This window comes from Coffea arabica, chromosome 5c (assembly GCF_036785885.1).
Source record: "Coffea arabica cultivar ET-39 chromosome 5c, Coffea Arabica ET-39 HiFi, whole genome shotgun sequence".
Taxonomy (NCBI): Eukaryota; Viridiplantae; Streptophyta; class Magnoliopsida; order Gentianales; family Rubiaceae; genus Coffea; species Coffea arabica.
Genome location: NC_092319.1, coordinates 37,114,703 through 37,135,010, shown reverse-complemented (window position 1 = coordinate 37,135,010; position 20,308 = coordinate 37,114,703). Strand labels below are relative to the sequence as shown.

The 20,308-nt window shown below is 33.7% G+C and overlaps 3 protein-coding genes across 3 annotated transcripts; all 3 read right to left on the bottom strand.

Moving 5' to 3' along the window:
* Positions 1-605: 605 nt before the first annotated feature.
* LOC140007519 (anther-specific protein LAT52-like) lies at positions 606-1,449 on the bottom strand. The gene is made up of 2 exons (XM_072050188.1): positions 1,253-1,449; positions 606-1,058 (listed from the first exon to the last, which is right to left on the bottom strand). The coding sequence occupies exons 1-2, from the start codon at positions 1,401-1,403 to the stop codon at positions 724-726; spliced, it is 486 nt and encodes a 161-aa protein (XP_071906289.1). The 5' UTR covers positions 1,404-1,449; the 3' UTR covers positions 606-723.
* Positions 1,450-15,581: 14,132 nt separating this feature from the next.
* Positions 15,582-16,434, bottom strand: LOC113690168 (anther-specific protein LAT52-like). Its single transcript, XM_027207995.2, has 2 exons — positions 16,238-16,434; positions 15,582-16,043 (listed from the first exon to the last, which is right to left on the bottom strand). Exons 1-2 carry the CDS (start codon positions 16,386-16,388, stop codon positions 15,709-15,711), a joined length of 486 nt encoding a protein of 161 aa, XP_027063796.1. The 5' UTR covers positions 16,389-16,434; the 3' UTR covers positions 15,582-15,708.
* A 2,996-nt stretch (positions 16,435-19,430) lies between these two features.
* On the bottom strand, positions 19,431-20,308 carry LOC113689981 (anther-specific protein LAT52-like). The gene is made up of 2 exons (XM_027207805.2): positions 20,105-20,308; positions 19,431-19,908 (listed from the first exon to the last, which is right to left on the bottom strand). The coding sequence occupies exons 1-2, from the start codon at positions 20,253-20,255 to the stop codon at positions 19,574-19,576; spliced, it is 486 nt and encodes a 161-aa protein (XP_027063606.1). The 5' UTR covers positions 20,256-20,308; the 3' UTR covers positions 19,431-19,573.

Here is a 20,308-nt window from a genome sequence, read left to right as displayed (position 1 = left end):
CCAATAATACATCCAAAGTTAAACAATAAAGTCAACAAATAGCAAGGACAAATCGAAATGTCTCTATTGCTGCTCTAAGTGGGTCCGTCGTAACTCTCCAGCATGCCTAATGTGCTCTCCCTCTGATGAGAGATATAAATCCAACTGCTCGTTCAGTCCCTAGGGAGAAGTACTCTACTGTCCTAACTCTTTGTGTAGTGGTAGGGCAGAAGGAGTTAGTTGGATCCATAATGTCTCAAGTGCTATAGACAACCTTGATGATATATAAGCATCTGGGCGATGCTCAAGGGTATAGTGGACAGGGGTATAGTAGACCGTAATGGAATAGTAGACTCTACGGACGAATCCAATGGCTGAGGTGTAGTTGAGGATGAAGGGCGATCGCCATGTGATGGTAGATAAAGATATCCACTGCCAACTAACTTTGGAAGAATGTAACACACTATCTCTCCCTTTGCAGTCAATGTTGTTGAGCACAGATTGCTTATGAGTTGCATTATTGACTTTATAATTCAATACGCCAGAAAAATAAAAGGGTTATTTTCAATTAATTAATCTTGCCAAAGCATCACGAAATCAATCCTCTAAATAAGAATTGTATTTTATTTCACCCTCAGGCTCGTGAACTTCTCAACAGAATGAATTGGCTACACATACAAGAGAGAAGTCAATCTTTATTGATCAGGCGCCTAGCTAGGCAAGAGGCTATTTTAAAAAAAATTCCTATATTTGATCCTCATCTGGGATGTAGCCCATTTCTTGAAGGACTGCCTTGCAATCCGGATTAGCCTCAGCGGTCTTGTAGCCAAGAGCGTTGGCATAGCGATCAGTGCCTTGGACGCCATTGTTTTGGGTCAAAAGTACCCTTGCCTTGTTTTCGCCAAAGGGAACATTGCATTCCTGTGAGGGGCTGCTCACGGAAACTACCTCGCAGATTTCTTCCTCATGATCTCCTTGCACACTCAACTCATAGTTTCCAATAGCATCAGTTGTGGCCTTCTGTGAGACTGTCACTGTTCCGTTTTCGCGTACCCTGCACTGTAATTCAACCTCAGCACCTGCCAATAGTAGCAAACAACATTAATTCTACTGCTCTCGAGGTAATTAACCTAAATCCTAGGAAATAAGAAAAATATGACTATGACATCTTTCATGTGTCCACGACTGTTAGTATATATGTTATCAGTATATAAAAAAAAAGATTAATCTGTAAATTGACATGGTAATACATGGTTAAAGAAAATTTGTTTACCTTCGATGCTTTTGCTGAGGCTTGTTTGGAACTCGACGCGGCATGGATCGCAGTAGACCTGGCCTTTGACGGTGAATGCTTCTTGAGCATGAGCAAGGCTGGCAAGGGCCAAAAAGCAGAGAGCAGACACAACAGCAACAGCCTTTGCCATTTTTTTGGCTTCTTTTTTTTTTTTGGCTTTTAAAGATTTTTTGCCTTTTTGCTTCTTCTCTTGCTTGTGTATCTACTGGTTTTCTTGGATGCCTTGTTAAGGCCTCTTTTTAGGTGATAGAACAAATGGAAAATAGGGTTGAGCGGTTATTTCTCTAGCAGTTTATGGACCATCATTTTTTTGAGGTCTATAATTAGAAGAGATTTTCTCCTGCATTCGCTTCACCACCACCATCGACAGGTTCAAAAATATTAACCAACCCTCCGTTTCTTAACCCATATATTTCCGGAAGAATTGTTCCTTTGACATCAGCCCATTGGTTTTAACAAATAACCTCCCATATTTGGAGATGGTTATGCTTAGATCTCAATTTGGTAGTTATGTTTTTCTCCAGTTATTTTCAAAAATATATCAATGCAGCTATGAACCAACACCATGAGGGCAACAAAGAATGAAGTGTTCATGCAATGTTTTTTTTTTCAGCATGTGTTAACCTACACTCTATTGAATTATTTTAGCATTGTCTCTTATACTTCTTTCCTATACTACAATATATAAAATATCATTTTGATTTAAAATATAAACCCATACATAGCACGGATGAGAATGCCAGTATTGTCGAATTTGTCAATGGATATTTGATCTTTTGATTCAAAATACTGAGTTAGTAAGTTTAGCAATGTAAACATTTGCAAAGCTAGTATACTTAAGAGCACTATAATTTGCCTTAAGATTTTGTTAAGAAATAAAGAAGAAAGTCATAGTTTCATGAAGTTAGAACCCATGCTTTTTTTTTTTTTTGGTTTATCTCAAGATACTAAATTGAGTTAATTTTATGTGTACTACGTGGAGTCTAAGCTATAACAATCTTGATTAATTGTAACAATTTCTAAGATAATTTTATTTAATTACTTCACTTGAGTTATAGTTTTCTATTTTATATTGTTTCTTTAATAAAATTATGTGTCTTAATTGTATTGCTCCCTTTTAACTTTATAAACTCAACTCTTATATCTATATTTCTTTCTTAAGTTTTAGAATATTCTCTTCTCCATAAGAAAATTTTGAAATATTTAACTTAAAAGTTCTTGTCAAACAGATGATAGTATGCAGAAGCAAGTGGAGCTTGAGATTGGTAGTTCTAGTCCTTCTATTCAACAAGTGCTAGTAGACACATCTGAATCTACTGATGAAATAATTTAGAAGAAGAATAATATTTCATTGCTAAAGATAGGCCAAGGAGGGATATTCGATCACTACAAAGATATGCAAATTTCGTTGCATATGCTTTGTCTGTTGCAGAAGAAATTAATGTAGTTGGTGAGCTTACTACTTATTCAAAGGCAGTTTCTTGTGATGACTCTGCTAAGTGGTTGATTGCAAATGAATGAAGAAATTAAGTCTCTTCATCGAAATGGAACTTGGGTTCTTGTGAAACCGTCTTCAGATAAGAAAATTATTGGATGCAAATGGGTTTTCAAGAAGAAAGAAGGTATTCTAGGGATCAAAGATATAAAGTACAAAGCATGATTGATTGCAAAGGGCTATAGTATGGTGAATTTGAAGAGAAAATTTATATGAAACAATCTCAGGGATTTGAAGTTGAAGGAAAGGAAGACCATATTTGTTTGTTAAAGAAATCCTTATATGGATTGAAACTGTCTCCAAGACAGTGGTATAAGAGGTTTGACACTTTTACTTTGAGTCATGGTTATTCAAGGAGCATGTATGATAGTTGCGTTTACTTCCGGAAGTTAGATGATGGTTCTTTTATTTATTTGCTACTTTATGTTGATGACATGCTCATTGCTACTAAGAATTTGTCAGAAATTCAGATTTTAAAATTGCAGTTAAGTAGTAAATTTGAAATGAAATATTTGGGAGCAGCTAAGTAAATTCTTGACATGGACATCAAAAGAGACCGAGGAGTTGGAAAGTTATTCTTGACTCAAAAAAATTATCTTGAGAAAGTTTTGGAGAAGTTTGGCATGAAAGATGCTAAACCTATGACTCCTCCTCTTGCTAGTCATTTTCGACTTTCTGTTGCTTAGTCACCACAGTCAGTTGAAAAGGAAGAGTATATGGCACGGGTTCCTTATTACAATGCAGTTGGCAGCATTATGTATGCAATAGTTTGTACTCATCCAGATATTGTACAAGCAGTCAATGTGGTTGGCAGATATATGTCTTCTCCTAAAAAAAATACATTGGCAGGCTGTGAAGTGGATTCTCAGATACTTGTGAGGAACTTCAAACTATTGTTTAGAATTTGAAAGAAATAATGACACTTTGGTTAGTTTTGTAGACTCTGACTATGTAACGTCCCCACCTCCCCCTAAGGCGTACCAGAGGGTTCGGCGGGCCGCCTGCCCAACTCTCGCCGGGATTCAGTTGTTCTTTAATCAAATCCAGAACAAATCACAAGAATAAATAGGGCAGCAATCCAAACTTAAAGTGGAACTTATATACATTGCTATCTCAAAAGGAAGTGCAACCATCAATTGTACAAAGGTTCTCACTTCACCATACAATTAACCCGTGCCAAGCACTAGGGCGAGAACCATTACAAAAGAAACAAAAGACCTAGACTAGGCTAGTCTATGCTCTCATCCTGCTCGCCGTCCCATGTTAAGGAAAACAAAACTAAAGGGGTGAGCTAAAAGCTCAGTGAGCTTCCAAACAGATAATCAAACAATCAAACAATCAATTCAATACATTAAACATAGAGTATCAATAATTCAAGAAACATTTACAATGGAAAGCAATAGTAACATTCATTAAAAGGATACGGCTCACAAGGAGCAATTCGTTCATTCGTTCTCCTGACATTTGCCCTTATTCCTCCAATCATTTGAAAATGCATTTTTCGTTTATCAATAAACCCTCATTCGTTCGTTCGTTCGTTCATTCATTCATTCACCCCCGTCCTGGCCTTTGGCTAGTCTCCACCAACCTACAGGGTAATACTCGAGTATACCAAACGTTCACCCAAGTCTCTAATCGCCCGACCGAGTCCGCTTCTGGCTCGAGACGATCGGTAACAAGGGACAATGGCCAGTTTAGCCCAAAAGGCTTACATTCATGCGCAAGTAACATTTCAATTATTAAATCCTGAAAAATTGCACAGTTATTTAGGTCGAGTGCGATAAAGTACACACTCGCCTAGAAAGCTCGTTTTGGAAATCATTAAAAGCAATTAACACATTAGCAAATGATAACAACAAGCCATAAAGTCAAATAAGGAACACTCACCTAGATATGCAAAATAACGTGCAAAATATCCTTCCGGATATTACCCTTAGTCACCAATGAAACCTAAGGTTGAACAAGAGAACATATTACAGTTTATCGAGCAAAACATTTAAGGGAAACAAAGAAACCCGACTAATTAGGAGTAAAACGTATAAAGATGACTTTCAAGTAAGAAGAGGGTTGTTTTAAAATGGAAAACCGGTCATGGTATTGGCCAAACAAAAGTATACAAGTTCAAATAGAAACCTAGTCCCCGAGCGAAAATTTGGGCAGCATGCCCTTTGTGTTTACCTAATTTTCCAGCCATTTTGGCTTCATTATTTTTCCTCAACCACAACCCAACATCACACATAAGAAATTCAAGTCAAGAGCCGTTCCATAGGCTCACAATATCATAAGAATAAGAATTACAACAATCACAAGTGCAGAAATTCAACTTAGCACAAGACAGATTTGATGTACGAATGCGGAAATAACATATCCGAAGCTACGCTTATCGGATTGAGACGAAACCTATGCCGTTTCGAAGCTAAGACACAGAGCTACAACATTCATGAAGGTCATGTAGTCCAGTTCCTAATATAACTTAGTCAAATTCTTGAATTACTAAACCAGAAACCAATTCGTCGGCTGTTTAAACGCAGAACACTGTAATGGACATATCTCAGAGTACACAAGTCCGAATTAGGTGTTTTTAGAGGCATTTGGAAGCTAATTCAGAATACTAGAACTTTCATGTTTTGGCAAAAAGCTAAATCAGTACGGATCCTAGTGAAAAAAAACGTGATAAACTGGACAAACTGATGAAACGGACTGCTGGGGAAAAACTTAAAATAGTAAGGGTATTTTGGACTTTTCATGACCTACGTTGCTCCGATTGAGCTGAAATTTTGTAGACACCTATAAAATACCATTATATACAACTTTCATTCTTTGACCTAAGGCCAATTCAGCCTCTAACATACAGATACGAATTCGGACAGAATGTTGAGCAAAAATTCCAGATTCTAGAATTTTGAGTTTCTAATGCCACTTTCCTTAATTTCTTGGTCCAATCACTACCAAAACACCTTATACAACCTCAATTGCAACATATAAGCATCATACAATAATTTGGGCAGAATTTCCACAAGCCCTAGTTCATCAAATAAATTGGGAAAAAACCTCTAAAACATGCTAATCATCTATGATTCCACCACTATAATCAAACTACTAAACTTAATTTAACAAAATTGAAAGCAAAACTTAGAGAGATAAGCTCTCTTACCTTGAATAGAGGTCACAAAGAGTAGCCCAAGCTTCCTCCTTCCAAAAACTTACCACAAATCACCACCTAGTCACTCAAGAACAAGTTTAATCGGTTTAGAATTTTTATTTCTCACTTGGATGGTGTAAATCAAGAAGAAAATGGTTGTTTCTTGCTCTCCATTTTCTCTCTCTCTTGCTCGGCTGTGAAGGTGCAGAAATGAGGAAGAAAGGCTGCTAATATGGTGTTAATAAGACAAGAGGATTAGGACTAATTGTGACCACAAGTTGGCCTAACACTTGGCTCAACTTCAACCACACAAATTTTCTCTTTCCTTGCTTTTTCTTTGCCTTAAATTTCGGCCAATAGGAGAGCTAAGAGGGGAAGATATTTTGCTCCATTAGTGATAAACTTGTATGGCAAGAAAGTGGTAGTCAAGTGGTGCGTTCAATCGGTAGTGCGCAGGACCCGCCGGTTCGCGCCGTTTTTCTTAAAAACTCACGTACTAGGGTTTTTACTTCCCATTTACTAACCTTATATCATTGCTACCAATCACATATTATTTCTCACTTAAAAGTCACTTTTAATCCTCAAATTTAATCCTTACTCTGTACCGAAAATTCATCCGGCGAAAATCGTGAAAACCCTAATTTTGCTCCAAACTTGAAACCGAAGCGTAAAACCCTATTTTCTAGGTTTACTTACACTTATTGTGAAATAATTGGGTAGTGGGCTTTGACAAATAATAATTTTCAAATAAAAGGGTATTTTTGAGAAAAAATACAAGAAATTTGCGAGTCCTCACAGACTATGCTGGGGATCTTGACAGGAGAAAATCACTTTCAGGTTATGTATTCTACATTGACGGTTGTGCAGTCAGTTGAAAATCTACTTTACAACCTGTTGTAGCTTTATCTACTACAGAGATAGAATATATGACCATGATTGAGGTAATCAAATAAGCCTTGTGGTTGAAGAGTTTGTTTTGCGAACTTAGTCTGCATCAAGATGTTACTACTATTTACTGTGATAATCAAAGTGCCATTCAGTTAACTAAAGACTAGATGTATGATGAGAGGATGAAATACATTGATGTGAAATTTCATTTTATCCGAGATACTATTACTGAAAGAAAAGTCCTTGTTCAGAAAATCAGTACCAAAGAAAATCTTGCTGACATGTTCACAAAGTCTCTTCCAGTTTACAAGTTCAAGCAATGCTTGAATTTGATTGGTATTTAGGTCCATTGGAGCTTATGTGGAGAAGGTGGAGAAGTTTTTGCTATTGTCGATATTAGGGACACGCCAAGGTGGAGATTTGTTAAGGTGGTGTTGTACCACATCGCCTTTGTATAAGGGAACCTTTCCCTTAGTTGTCTATAAATATAATGGGCCTGTGATGGGATTAAGTGCACCAAACCAAGAGATCATTAGTAGGCTATTTGGGTCTTTGTGTCATTAAATCTTTTGTTTAGTAAAATATTTTATTCTAGTTTTCAATTTGTGTCATTAAATCTTTTGTTTAGTAAAATATTTTATTCTAGTTTTCAAGTTCAAGCAATGCTTGAATTTGGTTGGTATTCGTTGCTGGTGATTTAGGTCCATTGGGGCTTATGTGAAGAAAGTCGAGCTGTTTCTGCTATTGTAGATGTTGGGGACACGCCATGGTGGAGATTTGTTAAGGTGGCGTTGTCTCACATTGCCTTTGTATAAGGGAATCTTTTCCTTAGTTGACTATAAATATAGTGGGCCTGTGATGAAATTAAGTGTATCGAATCAAGAGAGCATTAGTGGGTTATTTGAGCCTTTGGGTCATTAAACATTTTATTTAGTAAAATATTTTGGAATCTCTTGTGTTTTAAGTATTGGGTGTTTTTGGATTTAGGAACACTTTTCTAAGGCATTTTTGTACTCACTTCTTCATAGTAAAATATTGCTCCTCCTCCGCCCGTAGACGTAGGTCAATTTGACCGAACCACATAAATTCCTGTGTTCCTATTTTATTTATTTTTCTTTGTTATTTGTCTTTTGGGAGTTGTCAAAAATCATTTCATCAATTTTTTGGGGGCAAGATCTAACAGTATCTATATATGTATGTATACAACACAGTATTTTACCCTTTATAAAATGCAAAATTCCGCTCATGTAAGTTGTATGATTCTACCAAAGTTTAAAATTTAACACAATGTGTTGACTTAACATTATGTATGTATTAATTTTAGCCTGATAATAGTTAATTATCTTTTTCTGAATTATTCAAATTAGCAGGTAAAGGGTATCCGATGAATAATCCGAATCCAAAAGTGAGAGAGTTTGGTAATGAAAGTTAAAATTCATAGGGTTATCCGATAGGGTTTGGTAAAAAATTTAGACAGACGGGTTAGGGTTTGATAAAAAATTTAGACATGCGAGCTAGGGCTTGGTAAAAAGAATTTCTGAGGTAATCTTGTTGTCATCCCTAAATATGTGTCCTAAAAGTTGTGGATTTATTTATAGATTGAACTGAATGAATAACGATTGTGGTCCTTCTACGCAATTGTATTTGAATAATAATACAACGGATCAGAATTAAGTTCGTCCTTATTATCTGTATCATAATGTTGTCTGCTCCAACTTTTAACTAGGTCATAGAAAGTTGCAGGCAACCAAATCTACTTGTGGTTAACATGACTTCGTGGGCAGTGGTGGAATTAGAAGTTAGAGGGCAATTCCTATGACTAAAGGCAAATTTTTTGTTGAAAAAATTTAATAACCAGTCCAATAGTTGTGTGAATTTTGTTAAACTCGTATAGTGTTTTACAATAATAATAATTAGATGACAATTTTTTTGCATAGTAGATAACAATTTTTTACGTTTATGTTTAAGTAACAAAAGTCTTGAAATCTTGAAATTCCCTTTTTTTTCCTTAAATTTTCAACTAGTATTTGACTTCATTTCAAACATGCCATCATTTATAAACTAAGTGATAGTTGTAGACTTCATGAACTCGGGGGCAAAGTAAAGGAATGTAGGAAATTTCAGAAATCTTAGAAGGTGCAATTATAAGACAAGATTGAAGATTTAAAATTTTTTTCAAACCAATTATAAAAATTCTTCGAAGTTGAGGGGGGGGGGGCAATTGCCCGTGCTAACTCTTTGACCACCCCAAAAAAAAAAAAAAAACTCCAACTTGATTGTGGCTCTGCCACTGCTTTGCGGCTTGCTGAAATTCCACTAGTAATTGAATATTCAAGCGGTAATTTACGAGCAACAACAGTGTATACATGAGCACAAGTAATTGGGGAATGAGGACACTGACAATCGAACAGCATAAACTTGCACATTCTTGCTGGAGGAGCAGGCAACTAGCTATTGGCAGTAATGATTAATGTTCATTGAGTTGATCATCCTAGGCATCATTATGTCAGCACAAATTGAAGATTTATTACGGTTCTTTCATTGGGTCAAATATTACATATACTTGAACTAGATGCATAAATACAACTAATATCATCGCTTTCGTAAGTTATTAAACATTTGGATTCTGTACCAAATGATTTAAGTATATTCACAAATCAGTGTATTACGAAATCCACCTCTTTGACAACTAAATAGGCTTCAATCTGCAATGATCATTTATAGCTACTAGAGGTAGCTCTAGCGATGTCTTTAAACTGTTTTCTTATAATTCCATCCCCTACTTTGTGAATTTGGCAAGATAACATCAAAGTGGATAAGCTAAAAATCTTGCACCCTGAAACCATGTAATTTTTCTTCCTCCTTCCTCGATTAGACATATCAATTGATGTTATTTTGTAAATACAAGTCATCGTTCATGATTAAAGAAATTTTCAACAGTTACTTTCATTAATTAGTTACTAATAGTTAATTAGTGCTCTAATTATTTAATCGTTAGATATGAATAAAAGAGAATGGAGGTAAAAGAAATGCAAAATTTGAAAATTTTTCTATTCAAAATCACAAGAATCGTAGCAAACATCATGTAAAAAGAGATGACTAGTTTGTTTTGTTGAATCTTGTGATCATTAGTATAGTTTTGTTACTTATTTGTGTTGTCTAATTTATTAAATGTGAACTTTTTGTGTAATAAAATGTGTGTATTAATTATTTTTATTTTTTTACTAATACAACTTATATATATGCATAAGGGATATTTATGAAATAAAAGTTTCATCTCTCTTCTTAAAGTATTTTTTAATGTTATTTTTTCTAATTGGACTAATTTTGTTATTAAAACCTTAACTTTAGAGGAGGTTTGTATAATTTTACAAACTTCAGAGAAGGCTAATGAAATTGTTAGAAACCTCAAGGGAGTTTTCTAAAATTATCCCTAACAAAAATAATCTCTTATCCGAACACACTCATTATTATTTATATAATTTAATCAATGATCGAATTAAATATTAACAATACAATTATTAACAGGACATGCTAATCATATGATGATACTCGGTCCAAAATGGCTAACAATCATTCAATTGTCCTCAATTGGTCAATTTTATGAAACTCTGAGGATAAAAGGTGTTTGACTGAAATTTTAGGAATGAAATTGGTCCAAATTACAAAACTACAAGGATGAAATGGGTTTTGATTGAAACTTTAGGGATAAAATTATCCAGCACCCCAAACATTGGGGATAAAAAGTGCATTTTTCCCTCAAAACTAAATGCACAAAGGTCCTTGTCGGTGTGTATACATTAGCGATGCCGGGAAGTAGCCGGAGATGGAAGGGCAGGCCAAATGATGGTGACGGGAGTGGAGCGGATATGAATTTTCAGCAAAGGAAATTGGTTTGGGTTCAAATCAGCTGGACTTGGATCAGGGGACTTGTTCAATGGCCTTTTTATAATGAGGATTCAACAGGTCTATTTTTGAGCAAAATAGTATTATAGAAATTACAAAAAGATGAAAATCTAAATATGTACAAATTGGAAAAGGGAATTTAACATGGTCAATTCATAAGCCTTCCAACCCCTTATCCTCTTTTTATAGAATGTGGAATTTTTTAATTGTTAAAAATCTTTTCATGTGTTTTGAATTTTAAAAATAATAAATGATTCCACTAATATAGGAATTTGGTTTGAAACTTACTCATCGAAGATAAATGAATTGGAAACATAAACAATCCTACTAAAGAGTAGAAATGTAAATAATAATAATAATTTGCTATAAAACTCAGTGATTCTAAGTAAAATGGTCAAATTGTATTTAAAAAGAGGAAATAATATTCAATGGTCATAGATATAAGAAATCAAGAATCGTATCATTTATGAAGCCTAAATTATGAAATCATTAAATTAAAAGCAACGTTGCATTGGCTCTTCAACATGAAAATTTTTATTTTTGATGAAAAGTAATAATAAAAATAACAACAATCCCACCAAAAATATGTAGCAATAGAGTTTAAGGGAAAGATATAGAACATTTGACTCTAAACTATATCTACTCAGCTTATGTATGTATTTGATTCAAATTTGACCCTAATTAGGTTCGAATAAGAGCGTAATACCCAACCACTAAGAATTGTCCTGGGTATTGTCTTTATTTTGCTTATTCTTATTATTTTCATCATATGTAAATATGCAACCCTACTATCTCATTTTTACATTTCAAATGTTTTTTATTTTTTCTATTTTTTGATGACATATAAAACATTTTATTACATTTTCATTTGCATTTTCCATATGCCAATATTTTTTGACCATTTTGATCAATTTTTGGTTTTATATGATTTTCATATTGTACAAAGTAATGTTAAGTATATTCTAAAAATACTACACCAAATTGTGGACTTTCTTTTTCCTTTTTCCTTCAAATTTTGCCGTTTCAATTTGAAGGGTGAATGCAAATTCAACTATAAACTTTTTCCTTTGAAAAGTTGACACCATTTGATCCAAATTGTTATTAAAAATAACTAAATCTAGTGTTTTTATTTTGAAAATAAAAATGTACATACATTTGAAAAGTGTAAAACCAAAGTAGAAGTTATGAAAAAATTTTCTTTTTCTTCATATTTTATCACTTCAATTGGAGGTTGAATATGGATTCAACTATAAAAACACCAAATCCAAATACATTTAGTAATTTTAGTGGTAGAAGATGGGAGATAAAAATTCTCCTAAAATTGAGGGAAATGAATTAGTTTTAATTTATTTGTTATATTGTAAATTTTGATATATGGGTATAATATGTATTTTTTGTTGGTTATTGATAAATAGGTTTACGATTACTCTATTATGTATAACATTATAAATTAAATTATTTTATCAAAACTGTGATTAGATTTTGATAGACAAAAGGTAAACAAATTTGAGTTTCAATTTATTTAAAATATTAATTGAGGAAGTTCATTTTGTGCTCATGAAGTGTTTTTTTTCAACATGTTAACCTACACTCTTTTGAATTTTTTTAGCATTGTCTCTTATACTTCCTTCCCATAATACAATATATAAAATATCATTGTGATTTGAAATATAAATCCATACATAATACGGATGAGAATGCCAGTATTGTCTAATTTGTCAAAGGATATTTGATCTTTTGATTCAAAATACTGAGTTAGTAATAACTCAAATGTGTAAGTTTAGCAATCTAAATGTTTGCAAAGCTAGTATGCTTAAGAGCACTATAATTTGCCTTAAGATTTTGTTAAGAAATAAAGAAGAAAGTCATAGTTTCATGAAGTTAGAACCCATGCTTTTTTTTTTTTTTTGGGTTTATCTCAAGATACTAAATTGAGTTAATTTTATGAGTTCTAAGTGGAGTCTAAGCAATAATAATCTTGATTAACTGTAACAATTTCTAAGATAATTTTAATTAATTACTTCACTTAAGTTAGAGTTTTCTATTTTATATTGTTTCTTTAATTGACAAACCCAATTTGCAGATATATGGTGGGTTTAAATATGGCGCGAGCAATAACCCATTGCAATAATATGTTTAGTCAGGAGGAAAGGCACGTGTCTTTGAGGGTGGGCAATTATGTCTCAAGTTTTAAAAAATTACATGATAGACTAGAATATTTATTAAATCTTTCATTTTGCACCTTATTTCCACATCTCTCCCCCTCCTCAATTTTGTAAAATTATGTGTCTTAATTTTATTGCTCCCTTTTAACTTTATAAACTCAACTCTTATATCTATATTTTTTTAAGTTTTAGAATATTCTCTTCTCCATAAGAAAATTTTGTAATACTTAACTTAAACAAAAGTAATGGATCTATTCTACATCAAACATTGATGGCACCTTTTAGGAGGAAAAAACTAATAACTATATGATCATCAAAATAAATCAAATTCAATGATTAGTGTGTAACATAATATATACCATAACCCACATCAAGATTAATTAAGTCTTGAACTCTGCTATAAAATTTCGATAAATTGACAGTTGTCCCATGCCCATGGGATTTTGGATCTGCCCTCATGTTTAGTTCAAATATTGAACATGTTTAATACCAATGTTTTTATGGCCTTGAATTAGTGCATGGTTCTCATAACACAATATTAAAAAGCCATTCATTCATTAGTGATTAGTTAATTAGATTACTTAAGGATTCACCTGGCTAAGAAAATCGGATCATGTCACCATTATAGTATTCACGAAAATATTGGTTTTTCCTCTTGATTTTGTTAAAGTCAAATAAATTGTAACACATGATTTTCAGCTATCTCATTGATAATATTGGATTTCTTTTATAAAAAAAAACATTGGTTCTTTATTTTAGGATTTTCTTGGGTCACTCATTAGCGGATATTTAAATTACGTCTAATTTACCATGTGAATGCAACACTTACGTTTATTACTATCTTGATATTTTGGCTAATGAATTTCAATCTTGTCAAACTTAACATTTGAAATTATGCAGAGCACTCATCAGCAAAACCCTTTATTTTAACAGCACTGATGGGCATTTATAAGTTACATACAAATTAAAAATAAAAATGGCCTCTCTCAAAGGGCAAGAAGCCGAAAAGAAAATTAAAATTTTTTATCCAACCCAAATGTTTCGCAAGAATGTTTTGCATTACATAGATATCGAAAAAAGATTTTGTACGCAATACACACACATATATGTTAAGTCATTGAACTTTTTTTCATTTGTCTCATTCTATTTATTTAATTTCCTTTGTCTCAAATTGGTTGTCCAATAGGTAACATAGTACGCCAATTCTGTCAATTTCATCCATTAGCTATGTTAGCTTCGGACACTTACATCTAGAAATTGTGCCTGGGGAGCATCTTCATTGTTCTTTTTATCAAAATACCCATTTTATTCATAAAAATTGAGCATATTAATGAGTGATACATATTAAAAAAAGAAGTAATGCATATTAGGGTAAATCAAATTTACAAAACTACTCTACCTCTAAAATATGGCAAATACTAATTTAGATGTGTGGTTGTAACAAATGAAATTAGCAAATAAAATTAGACCCACAATTATATTGCAACACTTAAGAAAGTTGGACACCTAATTTGTCCTAATCTTAAGGGAAAGAGATGAAAGCTCTATTTATAGCCACTTAAACTATGATTTGATTTTAGAGAAGTTGAGGATATAGGTGCCCCATAATTTATCATTTTGAAAACACATGCATTTTGCTAGATCTTAAAATATATCATTCCAATCATAGTCCCCTAATAGGGCCCATTCCAATGGAACGTTGGAATTTGGAAAAGATATTACAAACAACAGAGTTTGTAAAGGAATAAGGAAAAACTTAATACCATAGTTGAACAATCCTAAGACATTATGGTCATTTACTATTTTCATTTCTCTTAAATTATATGTACCAAATTAACTAGTACGTGGGAAGTTGAGCACATAAAAATTTCTCGACATCAGAATATACAAAGTGATTGACAAGTGTAATATAGTTCAATATGAAAAATATAGAAAACAATAATAAAACAAAAAAAAAAAGATAAGATTTCACCATTGCTACTCCTAATCTTATGTGATTAATATCTCATTTTGGAATAACACAGATGCAAATTAACCCATCAAAAAAATTTAGATTAGGAGAAGGTAAAGAGCATAGTAATAATAGTATTAATAGTAGTAAGATATGCCATAGAACCCAATAATACATCCAAAGTTAAACAATAAAGTCAACAAATAGCAAGGACAAATCGAAATGTCTCTATTGCTGCTCTAAGTGGGTCCGTCGTAACTCTCCAGCATGCCTAATGTGCTCTCCCTCTGATGAGAGATATAAATCCAACTGCTCGTTCAGTCCCTAGGGAGAAGTACTCTACTGTCCTAACTCTTTGTGTAGTGGTAGGGCAGAAGGAGTTAGTTGGATCCATAATGTCTCAAGTGCTATAGACAACCTTGATGATATATAAGCATCTGGGCGATGCTCAAGGGTATAGTGGACAGGGGTATAGTAGACCGTAATGGAATAGTAGACTCTACGGACGAATCCAATGGCTGAGGTGTAGTTGAGGATGAAGGGCGATCGCCATGTGATGGTAGATAAAGATATCCACTGCCAACTAACTTTGGAAGAATGTAACACACTATCTCTCCCTTTGCAGTCAATGTTGTTGAGCACAGATTGCTTATGAGTTGCATTATTGACTTTATAATTCAATACGCCAGAAAAATAAAAGGGTTATTTTCAATTAATTAATCTTGCCAAAGCATCACGAAATCAATCCTCTAAATAAGAATTGTATTTTATTTCACCCTCAGGCTCGTGAACTTCTCAACAGAATGAATTGGCTACACATACAAGAGAGAAGTCAATCTTTATTGATCAGGCGCCTAGCTAGGCAAGAGGCTATTTTAAAAAAAATTCCTATATTTGATCCTCATCTGGGATGTAGCCCATTTCTTGAAGGACTGCCTTGCAATCCGGATTAGCCTCAGCGGTCTTGTAGCCAAGAGCGTTGGCATAGCGATCAGTGCCTTGGACGCCATTGTTTTGGGTCAAAAGTACCCTTGCCTTGTTTTCGCCAAAGGGAACATTGCATTCCTGTGAGGGGCTGCTCACGGAAACTACCTCGCAGATTTCTTCCTCATGATCTCCTTGCACACTCAACTCATAGTTTCCAATAGCATCAGTTGTGGCCTTCTGTGAGACTGTCACTGTTCCGTTTTCGCGTACCCTGCACTGTAATTCAACCTCAGCACCTGCCAATAGTAGCAAACAACATTAATTCTACTGCTCTCGAGGTAATTAACCTAAATCCTAGGAAATAAGAAAAATATGACTATGACATCTTTCATGTGTCCACGACTGTTAGTATATATGTTATCAGTATATAAAAAAAAAGATTAATCTGTAAATTGACATGGTAATACATGGTTAAAGAAAATTTGTTTACCTTCGATGCTTTTGCTGAGGCTTGTTTGGAACTCGACGCGGCATGGATCGCAGTAGACCTGGCCTTTGACGGTGAATGCTTCTTGAGCATGAGCAAGGCTGGCAAGGGCCAAAAAGCAGAGAGCAGACACAACAGCAACAGCCTTTGCCATTTTTTTGGCTTCTTTTTTTTTTTTGGCTTTTAAAGATTTTTTGCCTTTTTGCTTCTTCTCTTGCTTGTGTATCTACTGGTTTTCTTGGATGCCTTGTTAAGGCCTCTTTTTAGGTGATAGAACAAATGGAAAATAGGGTTGAGCGGTTATTTCTCTAGCAGTTTATGGACCATCATTTTTTTGAGGTCTATAATTAGAAGAGATTTTCTCCTGCATTCGCTTCACCACCACCATCGACAGGTTCAAAAATATTAACCAACCCTCCGTTTCTTAACCCATATATTTCCGGAAGAATTGTTCCTTTGACATCAGCCCATTGGTTTTAACAAATAACCTCCCATATTTGGAGATGGTTATGCTTAGATCTCAATTTGGTAGTTATGTTTTTCTCCAGTTATTTTCAAAAATATATCAATGCAGCTATGAACCAACACCATGAGGGCAACAAAGAATGAAGTGTTCATGCAATGTTTTTTTTTTCAGCATGTGTTAACCTACACTCTATTGAATTATTTTAGCATTGTCTCTTATACTTCTTTCCTATACTACAATATATAAAATATCATTTTGATTTAAAATATAAACCCATACATAGCACGGATGAGAATGCCAGTATTGTCGAATTTGTCAATGGATATTTGATCTTTTGATTCAAAATACTGAGTTAGTAAGTTTAGCAATGTAAACATTTGCAAAGCTAGTATACTTAAGAGCACTATAATTTGCCTTAAGATTTTGTTAAGAAATAAAGAAGAAAGTCATAGTTTCATGAAGTTAGAACCCATGCTTTTTTTTTTTTTTGGTTTATCTCAAGATACTAAATTGAGTTAATTTTATGTGTACTACGTGGAGTCTAAGCTATAACAATCTTGATTAATTGTAACAATTTCTAAGATAATTTTATTTAATTACTTCACTTGAGTTATAGTTTTCTATTTTATATTGTTTCTTTAATTGACAAACCCTATTTGCAGATATATGGTGGGTTTAAATATGGCGTGAGCAATAACCCATTGCAATAATATGTTTAGTCAGGGGCAACGGCATGTGTCTTTGAGGGTGGGCAATATGTCTCTCCCTACTGAAGTTTTAAAAAAATTACATGATAGACTAGAATATTTATTAAATCTTTCATTTTGCACCTTATTTCCACACCTTTCTCCTCTCCTCATTTTTGTAAAATTATGTGTCTTAATTGTATTGCTCCCTTTTAACTTTATAAACTCAACTCTTATATCTATATTTCTTTCTTAAGTTTTAGAATATTCTCTTCTCCATAAGAAAATTTTGAAATATTTAACTTAAACAAAAGTAATGGATCTATTCTACACCAAACATTGATGGCACCTTTTAGCAAGAAAAAACTAATAACTATATGATCATCACAATAAATCTAAGTCAATGATTAGTGTATAACATAATATATATGATAACCCACATCGAGATTAATTAAGTCTTGAACTCTGCTATAAAATTTCGATAAATTGACAGTTGCCCCCTGCCTATGGGATTTTGGCTCTACCCGTTTGTTTAGTTCAAATCTTGAACATGTTTTATCGAAAAAAATTCTCCAAAATACCAATATTTTTATGGCCTTATAGTAGTGCACAGTTCTCACAACACAATTTTAAATAACCATTCATTCATTAGTGATTAGTTAAATAGATTGCGTAAGGATTCACATGGTCAAGAAAATCGGATCATGTCAACTTTATAGTATTAACGAAAATATTGGTTTTTCCTCTTGATTTTGTGAAAGTCAAATAAATTGTAACACATGATTTTCAGCTATCTCATTGGTAATATTGTATTTCTTTTACAACAAAAAACATTGGTTCTTTATTTTAGGTTTTTCTTGGGTCGCTCATTAATAGATACTTAAATTACGTCTAATTTACCATGTGAATGCAACACTTACATTTATTACTATCTTGATATTTTGGCTAATGAATTTCAATCTTGTCAAAATTAACATTTGAAATTATGCAGAGCACTCATCAGCAAAACCCGTTATTTTAATGGCACTGATGGGCATTTATAAGTTGCATACAAATTAAAAATAAAAATGCCCTCTCTCAAAGAGCAAGAAGCCGAAAAGAAAATTACAAATTTTTATCCAACCCAAATGTTTTGCAAGAATGTTTTGCATTACTCAGATATCGGAAAAAGATTTTGTACACAATACGCACACACTTATATATTGAGTCATCGAACTTTTTTCATCTGTCTCATTCTATTCATTTAATTTCCTTTGTCTCAAATTTGTTGTCCAATAGGTGACATATTACGCCAATTCTGTCAATTTCATCCATTAGCTATGTTAACTTTGGACACTTTCATCTAGAAATTGTGCCTCGGGAGCATCTTCATTGTTCTCTTTATCAAATACCCATTTTGTTCACAAAAATTAAGCACATTAATGAGTGATACATATTTAAAAAAAGAAGTAATGCATATTAGGGTAAATCATATTTGCAAAACTAACTCTACATCTAAAATATAGCAAATACTCGTAACAAATGAAATTAGCAAAAAAAAATTAGACCCACAATTAAATTGCCACACTTATGAAAGTTGGACACCTAATTTGTCCTAATATTAAGGGAAAGAGATGAAAGCTCTATTTATAGCCACTTAAAATATGATTTGATTTTCGAGAAGTTGAGGATATAGATGCCACATAATTTATCATTTTGAATACACAAGCAAAGCACATGTCTTTTGCTAGATCTCAAAATATATCATTCCAATCATAGTCCCCTAATAGGGCCCATTCCAATGGAACGTTGGAATTTGGAAGAAATATTATAAACAACAGAGTTTGTAAAGGATTAAGGAAAAACTTGATACCATAGTTGAACAATCCTAAGACTTTATGGTCATTTACTATTTTGGAGGAATGTAACACACTATCTCTCCCTTTGCAGTCAATGTTGTTTAACACAGATTGCTTATGAGTTGCATTATTGACTTTATAATTCAATACACCAGAAAAATAAAAGGGTTATTTTCAATTAATCTTGCCAAAGCATCACGAAATCAATTCTCTAAATAAGAATTGTATTTTATTTCACCCTCAGGCTCGTGAACTTCTCAACAGAATGAGTTGGATACACATACAAGAGAGAAGTCAATCTTTATTGATCAGGCGCCTAGCTAGGCAAGAGGCTATTTAAAAAAAATTCCTATATTTGATCCTCATCTGGGATGTAGCCCATTTCTTGAAGGACTGCCTTGCAATCCGGATTAGCCTTAGCGGTCTTGTAGCCAAGAGCGTTGGCATAGCGATCAGTGCCTTGGACGCCATTGTTTTGGGTCAAAAGTACCCTTGCCTTGTTTTCGCCAAAGGGAACATTGCATTCCTGTGAGGGGCTGCTCACGGAAACTACCTCGCAGATTTCTTCCTCATGATCTCCTTGCACACTCAACTCATAGTTTCCAATAGCATCAGTTGTGGCCTTCTGTGAGACTGTCACTGTTCCGTTTTCGCGTACCCTGCACTGTAATTCAACCTCAGCACCTGCCAATAGTAGCAAACAACATTAATTCTACTGCTCTCGAGGTAATTAACCTAAATCCTAGGAAATAAGAAAAATATGACTATGACATCTTTCATGTGTCCACGACTGTTAGTATATATGTTATCAGTATATAAAAAAAAAAAGATTAATCTGTAAATTGATATGGTAATACATGGTTAAAGAAAATTTGTTTACCTTCGATGCTTTTGCTGAGGCTTGTTTGGAACTCGACGCGGCATGGATCGCAGTAGACCCGGCCTTTGACGGTGAATGCTTCTTGAGCATGAGCAAGGCTGGCAAGGGCCAAAAAGCAGAGAGCAGACACAACAGCAACAGCCTTTGCCATTTTTTTGGCTTCTTTTTTTTTTTTTGGCTTTTAAAGATTTTTTGCCTTTTTGC